Here is an 8639-nt window from a genome sequence, read left to right as displayed (position 1 = left end):
CACAAATGTCACCAGGAAAAGTCAGACAGGCTAGGTATGACAAAAAGAAATTCTTAAAAAAGAAAACTCATTTAATACTGGCTGTCTACACCTTGAAAGTTGTCCTTCTGTAACACTGCACTGCCTCCCAGCACAGAGGCTGTTATTAGATTAGGCTGGAAGTCCTGGTCTGACTCCTTGTATGTATGAATTTCCAGTAAAGGCTGGATCTTCTCCAGCGTGCACGATGGCATGACAACAACCATGGACGGTATAAAAGATGGACTGCACTGTGACGTCACTAATTACTTAGTCAAGTTCTGACTGTTAGAATGACCATAATTGACTAAGTAAAATGGATGTTTATTAAACTTATCAGTAAAGCGCTTACTGAGGTCAGAACAGTCGGGTGTTTTCTACAGGACTGGAAGACTTTGTTCAACCGTAGGTGTTCCCCTCTAGTGGCTGGGAGGTGCTTTGCTTTGGCTTCAGTTTTCCAGACCTGCAAACTGCTGAAAGTCAGCTTGTTAAATGGCAGCAATTTATCCTTTTTGCTGACTGTCCTCCATCAAGCGCCTCACACAATTACAGCAGAACTGTGCTTTGACAGTTTGTGCTTTGACCCTGAGGTACACCACTCTGTGAAAGGCCAGCATACTCCTGGTCCCTCACCTGACCTTGTGTACCTGCTGGTTCGGTCTTTGCCTGAGAACCAGCTCTGATCATCAGATCACAAATGGCCTCTTTTAATGTATATGCTGATAATTCGTTTTCAAATGCTGGATTAAATGTTTCTATATATGATTCTGTTTTTACCTGTTCTTCTAAATTTGAGAATCACCAGTTTAATCACGTGACTGAATGATGTGGCTGTGGCTCAGGTGGAGTAGGTCCTCAACTAATTAGAAGGTTGATGGTTCAACCCTCTGCTGGTCCAGTCTGTATGCCAAATTATCCTTGGCAAGACACTAAACCCTGAGTAACTTCCAGTGCCTTCACTGGGGTGTCAATGTGAGATAGAAAGTGCTAAGGTGAAGGAAAAATGTACTTTTATCAATGAATCAGGCTTAAAGCTCCATATAAGAACCAGATCATCAATCATTTGATCATCTGGACATGACGAAAAGACCTAAGAATTCATTTCTGAGTTTCCCAGGATGAAAACACAGCAGAACACACAGGGCAGTAAATGCATCTTTTTTTCCTGATTTTATTTTGCACACTTTTTACTGTACAATCAATTTCAGACTTTTTTCTTATCTTTACAAAGTAAAAAAAAAACTGAATCTGTTTCAAAAAATAAACTGTTGATTTTTAATATGTAGTTTAAATATTTTTGCATAAAGGAATACACATTAAAATGAGAACTCCAGTACAGTCTAGCTTTCTACTGATCAATATTATACAGTGTAACACTTGTTCCTCCACACGTTTCATAATACTTTTATTGACACATGAAGATATATATCTATCTATATCTATATATCTATATAGATATAGATATATAGATATATATCTTTATATAGATATATATAGATATATAGATATAGATATATATAGATATATAGATATATAGATATATATCTATATATCTTTATATAGATATATATAGATATATAGATATATAGATATAGATATATATAGATATATATAGATATATATATAGATATATCTATATATCTATATATGTCACACATGTCATGCTGTGTTTAGACGACGACCTGCAGAATTTCAACAGTCTTTGTGAGTTTGTGTTGGGGACAGTCTGACTTATTACGGCCTCCTTTCTCTGCTGCGCTCGTTTTGTCGCCGTGTTCGGGCTGGCCGCTCTGTTGGTGGCCAAATTCAAAGCTGATCCTGAGCTCTCCCACATGACAGCGAGGGAGAACGTCTGGGATCCAGTCAATCACAAACGGGCAGGCCTCCTTCTGATCTGCTGCTCCTGCTCGAGAAACAGCAGTGTAAACATGGCTGTGCAGGCTGACTTCAGGTGTAAAAGAAGAAAAACTAAAGAAAGAAAGAAAAGTTACTCACCGACTTTGAGGAAGGTGCGGAGCTCCATTGGTCGTATCGCCTGCGGCCGATCTGACTTGCATCCTTCTAGTGATTCCAACTCAGGCGGAGGCTCGGGGCAGCGAAAATGTGAGTACGAACCGTCTGCGTTTTTCACAAAACTCTGAGTGACCTCCAGCGGCAGCTGTTGGGCAAGACAAGAAGAAAGAGGTACGAAGTTGTAAGAAGAGGTCTGGGGTCTGCCAAAAAAACCACTAATGAAGATCTTTCATGAAAGAAATGCTGTGTGATTTTTTTTATTTTATTTATAGATGCGAGCGTTTACCTCAGGAGTGTCAAAGATGCGTTTGACCTGCATCAGATTGGTGATGTGCCAGGTGTACTTGGAGTAAGAGGTCTGAGGAAGTCCATCGTTTCTCACAAATGCTGACATTCACACAAATAAGACAGAGAGAGAGAGAGAGAGGCGTATCACATAAGTATGAATTTTTGGGCTTGTTTAGCTGGAAGTACCCAGATTCACAGGAGACATTCACAGTTACTGCAAAGGGTTACAAGAGGAGTAACGAGGCGATGAAGGCAGACTTACTACATTTCATTTTTTGAGTATTTTCTTTTCTCTTTAATGATTTGTGAGATGATAAAAATGACCTCCATTGGCTTGAAACTTAAAACCATTTGCAAGGTTTTTGCGCGGCTGTGTTACGATGGTTCATGAGTCACTAGTTTAATATCTGCCATCGTGCTGTAATTTGTAAGATTATCAAGTACTTTCTGGGTGACGAACCAGAACGTCGCTGACATAGTTTGCATCACAGTTCACAGGTTACTGCCTGTAAAATGATCATTATGATCTTAAGCACAATTTGGGCAAAGACCCGTTACATGATAATTGTGTGCACCTAAATTCCGACATCACTCTGTTCTGAAGTAGCGAATCTTGTGACCTGTGAGCACACGGACACCTCAACCTGGGATAAGCTCATTGGTTCTTTTCCAGGATGAGCTACACAACGCTAGACTCGCATCGCCTGGATGCTCAGCTGTGTGGTTTTGATTTCTGTCTTACTTAAAGCCTAATATGTTCCCACCTGTTGTGAAGTTAGGCAGTCTCCTCTTCTTGGATCCGAGCGACAGACGCTGCTGCAGAGCGTTGAAGAACTCCTGAGGAATGTGGTAGACCAGAGGCTCTGGCTTCCCTGATGGGGAAAAAAAGAAACAGTTTTTTTTCTGTGCGCAGTGAGAAATTTAAAGCCTGTCATGTTGCAGAAACATGTACTACGGGGATAAATAAAGTATACATTATTATTATTAAATTACATAAAAATTAATTAAATCGTTTAATTTTGTTTTACAGCTCTGCAATAAGCAACTAGAAACTGCTATTTTCATCAAAAGCAGAATAATATTTGTGTTTTGTTACTACAACTGTGTGCTCCCCAGTTCCTCAAGTTAAAATGTGTTAACAGCGTGTTTGCGCTGCCCCCTGGTGGTTAAATACAGCAAGTACAGCATATTTAACAATTAAACGAGTGAACCGTTCCAAATAAAGGTTCTTTGCATCATTAATTTTTAATAATCTGTTATGTTGTTCATGTTGATAACTTGGAAATACATTTTTGTTGTTGTGATTTGCTTCTTACTGATTTATGGTTTCACTGGATGTAAAGTAACTAAAACATTTATGAATTATGATCAAAAATGTGACAGAGCAACATGGAAGACCCGGCGCAATTATTGGTCAAAAAAGTGAAAGGAGGGTGAAAGTGTTTATTAAGTGTTGGCTAAAGTTTCGTATAATGAGATACTATCTCTGTATCTGACCTGTATCTCATTGTATATCTGCATACTGACAATAAAGACATTCTATTCTACAAGCAAATGAATAAGAAGTCTCTGTGAGACAAAAACTCAGGCTTCAGTCTGCTCCAAACACTATGTTTCAAGAACTTTTTTCTACTCGTGGCTCGGTATGATGTCAAACATGAGGATATTTTCTATGTAAAAGTCTCCATTGTACCACCGGAGACAGGTGACACTACTCTCAAAGACGCAAGATTTCATGGCCTAATTTGTTGAAAATACTTTCGTTTTAGTGCTTGAATCGTTGTTTCAACTTTACCATCACACTGGTAGTGCATGGCCAGGTGGATCCTCTCTGTGATACTCGCCAGCCACTGATGAAAGCCCATCGTCACCGTATGCTCATCCACGGCCTGAGTGCTCCCTGAGACATACAAATATTTAGTCTTCAAATCAGATTAAAAAAGAATCCAGACATTTTCCTGAACTAAATGTTAGAATATGCTACAACTGTTATAGTATCTTCTGTGTTCTTTTTGAACAGTGGATCGGGGTAAGTGCTGCAAGATTAGATCGATGAAATGACAACCACAGAGAGAGACGTCTGAGGAGATTTAAGGTTCTTTAACAGACACACACAAGAGAGGTGGAAAGGCTCCAGTGGTGAGACAAGGCAAGGAGGTAGCACCTGGAGCCTTCGGCCCACCAGCACCAGGGGCTCTCCTGTGACCAGCTTTCCTTGGGCAAGAGGCCGACACTCCCTCCTTCCCCACCCCAGAGAGAGAAGCCACTGAGAGGGCTTCACAGAGGCAGCAGAAAATGACAGAGAAAGATAAGACAGGAAGAGAAGTGAGGACAACAGCAGATTTAGAGCAACATCGATGAGCACAATGATTTGTGCTCAGTTTTTCAGAAAGAATTACGATCAAACCACCAGAGACAGATTCATCCAGGTGAAGCTTCTTGGCTCTGGGATGAGAGCCGACGGGTTCAGCCTGCTGCAGAGGTTTCTCACAGGGACTGATTGTTCTACCCAAAACTTTTTGCTGCAAGCCTGAAAGGAAAACCACAAGGAGAGGGACATGCTAAGACATGTGATCAAGCATGAAGGAACAGTTGGCTGAGCTGCATTTGTGGCCAAGAGTAAAGCCGTAAGCTGGTCTGTGGTGCTTTTTATACATCTAGATTGTTTTGGTGTTAGAAACCCAGTCTTGGAGACATCTGCTTTCTCTTGACTATGCTTAAGTTAAATGGCACTTGGGAAAAAAAAGCATAATGAGGGGCTTTTTCTTGTGACAGAGTGACACAACCAAGCCATGCTCAAAGTCTTCTCCCATTCTGATGCCCAGTTTGAATGTCATCAAGTCACCTTCGCTGAGTCACTGCCATATGATTGGCTGATCAGACAGTTTGTATTATAGAGCAGTTGAACAGGTGTACTTCTGAACAACTGAAATATATGGATATTTCTTCACTACTACAAGTCGAGCCTTCTGGTTTCATTGCATTGCAGAAAGGCAGACATACCCACAGCTCAGGGCAACTCACACCAAAACAATCAGGATTGATTTAAAAAAAAAAAAAAAAAAAGCATTACAGGTCAGAGAAAAATGTGCAACTCTGATTTTCGCCAAGTCTCTTAGTAAACATCATGTGCATGTACATTCAATTGCTGTTTTTTTAAACAGTATTCCTCTGCAGCCCTCCAAAATGACAGGTTATTATCACTAATATATGTATGTGTGTATCTTTTTGCTTGTTGAGAAGTTTCATAAATAAAGAGACTGGATTCAGTATTCTTGTCTGACAACACTTGAGTACTAATGTAATCCCAGTCTGCTGCCAGGTTCTGTCGAAACTGGTTGAAATCAGCTGGGTTGCCGTACCGCTGGAGGCGTAGTTGAGGAAAGCTGAAAACTCTGAGGCCAGCTTCTCGTCGCTTGCAAATGCACACACGCAGGCAAAGAAGTGAAGGCAGGGCTGCAGAGTGAAAGAGCTGGGAGGCGGCTGAGAGCCGCCTGCTCCGTCCACGCCGGCTTTATTTCTTCTCGTGTTAACCTGGCAGGCACAGTGAAAAATGCTTCTCTCGCTCTTCAAAGCCTCTGATGACGGCCCCCCTGCGCCTACAGTCAGATGCAGCAGCCCCAGTGGATGGTGCGAGTCCGTGTGACACTTCACCACCAGCGTGTCTTTAGAAACGCGCTGCACCAGAGGCCCCGGAGACTCCGTGGCCAGCCGCCACAGCTCTTCTTTGACTTGATCTGAGGCCTTCAAACCCTCCAGGACTGAACTTTTGAACGTCAGTGGGCTGGCACGGCTGCGACACTCTATGGCTTGTTTGATGTGGACACAGAGGCTCTCGGAGGACTGTTTGGCTGCAGGTGACTCGCCCTGATTCGATCTTTGACCCTGTTTGCAGGAAGGCAAAAAGCAGCGGCCCAGGTTGATGCGGGTGAGCAGGGTGGGGCCATCCCCAGTGGCGATCGCAGTATCCGTGGGAACGAGTTCCACAAAGCCACACTGTGTGCCTGTGACTCCTCTTCCCCTGTGACATACCGAGAACACCTGCACACCTCCGCCTGAGCCACTGCCCAGGACCCCTTGTCCCTCCTGCTCTTTCCCACCTCTCACCTCACTGTCGATTATAACTTTAACCACCTCCACAGCACATTTCCTGCTGCTTCTGCCCGTGGATGAAGCATTCCGGAGGGACACCCCACAGGCCTTGTTCTTGCAGCTGAGCCCACGGGTGCCGTTGTAGACCCCACACTGAGGACACTTGCGAATACCCCGCAGGGTGGCCCTTCCCAGGTTGGAGAGGAAGGCAGGAGTTGCGGCTGAGGACTTTCTGCTGTCTCTCTGTTTTGCTGCCAGGTTGGCCTGACTGGTTAGAGTCTGTGAAGTGGGGGTTGACAGGACGCTTGAAAAGGAGCAAACTTCAGTTTCCATTGTTTTTAGGAGGACATGAAGGGATTCAAGCCTTAAAAAATTTTAAAAAGAGGGAAAATAAAATAAACACGTGCATTAAGAATAAAGGGAGCTGTGACTAAATGTTACCAGTAAAACAGTATTTTTGATTTATAATAGTATGAAACTTTAATTGAAATAACACTCAGCCTTATTCATTCTACTATCTACATTGCTTTTTTTAAAGTGCTTTATCATATTTCTGTTTAACCGCTACAGCACCTCTCTATAAACAAACCTCCTATCTTACATATGGTCTTTACGTGTGTGAATGTCCAAACTACCTATAATCTGCCTCTTTTGGTCAAATCCAGCTCAACTCAAACCTCCAAAATCGTCTCGACCGTCGCCATTGCTCCTTACATCCCGACACCCGCATTGCGCCTGTAACGACACTCCCTATTGGCCGGAGACGATCACGTGGTGTAGAAAGGCGGGGACAGAGCGGTTGACTAGAGCTCAGGGCTCTGGGAGGGGACGGCCTCAGGAGCATTGGCTCATGGGGGCTGTAGTTATTTTGAACTGTCGGGTGGACGTCTGTGACGCTTGTGTTGATGAGGCTTTTTATGTTGATTTGTTGATCATGTTGGTTTTCACATGAAATTAAAGGGCGCCAAATATTTATTAAAGTCCACTTTAAAAAAAAAGAAAAAAATATATATTTAGAGCAAGTGTGTGTTTTAAGGTATATTTATTTTGTTGTATAGCTTTTTTTATGTGTGTGTACATATATGTGTGTGTGTGTGTGTGTGTGTGTGTGTATATGTGTATATATATATATATATTTAGTTAGTTAGTTAGTTTTTTAATTGGTCTGACAAAAAAGCCAAGGGAGTTTACATGTGCTTCCCATGTGTCTTGCAGTTAGTGGGGTTTGGTAACTTGCGGATTCAAAATTGCCCATAGGGATGAGTGCAAATGTACACTGATCAGGCATTACATTATGACCACTGACAGGTGAGGTGAATAAGACTGATTATGTATTCATTCATTATTAGAGAGCAAGTGAACTTTTTGCCCTCAAATTTTTATGGGCTAGAAGCAGAAAAAAGTGGAGATATCATCTGAATTTCAGGAGCGGGACCACTCCTCCTTCACCCCCCTCTGGGCTCCCCTTCACCAATACCTGCTGTTCTCATTTTCATGCCCCCCCCCATTTTTCCTCTCTTCTCCTCTCTTCCTTTCCTTCATTCACTTCTCATTAGTACATGGGGATCTGCCTGGCCCAGGAGCCATTGCCAGTCCACTTCAGGGCCTTCCCCAAACCTCAGCACCAGTTCATACTTCCTCATCCCTCATCGCCCATCGTTACTGAGGATGTGGTCCCAGCTACTGAAATGGGCAAGTGTCAGGATCTTGCGAGTTTGACAAGGGCCAAATTGTGATGACTGTAGACGACTGGGTTAGAACGTCTTAAAAACTGCAACTCTCATGGAGTATTCCCAGTCTGCAGTGGTCAGTATGTATCAAAAGGGCTCCAAGGAACAGTGAAGCAGCGACAGGGTCGTTGGTAAACAAAGCTCGCTCATACACGTGTTGTGTATCTATATAAGATCCCATAGTTGACAGTGCATGACAGAGCACAAAAGAAGACATGAAATCTAAAGAATTGTGTGTAAAGCTCTGAGACAGGACTGTATTGAGGCACAGATCTGGGGAATAGTACAGAAACATTTCTTTTTTTTTTTTTTTTTTTTTTTTTTCTAAATGACAGAAACATTTCTGAAGTGACTGCTTAGTAAAAGGCACATGATAGTCCATCTAGAGTTCAACAAAAGATACAGTGGGGCAAAAAAGTATTTAGTCAGCCACCGATTGTGCAAGTTCCCCCACTTAAAATGATGACAGAGGTCAGTAATTTGCACCAGAGGTACACT

At 42.5% G+C, this 8639-nt stretch overlaps 1 protein-coding gene across 3 annotated transcripts; it reads right to left on the bottom strand.

Moving 5' to 3' along the window:
- Positions 1–1664: 1664 nt before the first annotated feature.
- cunh2orf42 (chromosome unknown C2orf42 homolog) lies at positions 1665–7161 on the bottom strand. 3 transcript variants are annotated; one of them, XM_005720124.1, is made up of 9 exons: positions 7047–7161; positions 5682–6775; positions 4730–4849; positions 4484–4594; positions 4115–4219; positions 3084–3191; positions 2318–2418; positions 2014–2176; positions 1665–1921 (listed from the first exon to the last, which is right to left on the bottom strand). In XM_005720124.1, exons 2-9 carry the CDS (start codon positions 6742–6744, stop codon positions 1689–1691), a joined length of 2004 nt encoding a protein of 667 aa, XP_005720181.1. In that variant the 5' UTR covers positions 6745–6775; positions 7047–7161; the 3' UTR covers positions 1665–1688. The 3 variants fall into 3 exon arrangements, with proteins under 3 accessions (XP_005720181.1, XP_005720180.1, XP_005720182.1); XM_005720123.1 differs by having other exon boundaries at positions 4484–4849; XM_005720125.1 differs by lacking the exon at positions 4484–4594.
- Between the last annotated feature and the right edge of the window lie 1478 nt (positions 7162–8639).

Source organism: Pundamilia nyererei, unplaced genomic scaffold (assembly GCF_000239375.1).
Source record: "Pundamilia nyererei isolate P.nyererei 1_Seehausen unplaced genomic scaffold, PunNye1.0 scaffold00002, whole genome shotgun sequence".
In the NCBI taxonomy this organism is placed as follows: Eukaryota; Metazoa; Chordata; class Actinopteri; order Cichliformes; family Cichlidae; genus Pundamilia; species Pundamilia nyererei.
This window is presented reverse-complemented; position numbering and strand designations above follow the sequence as displayed.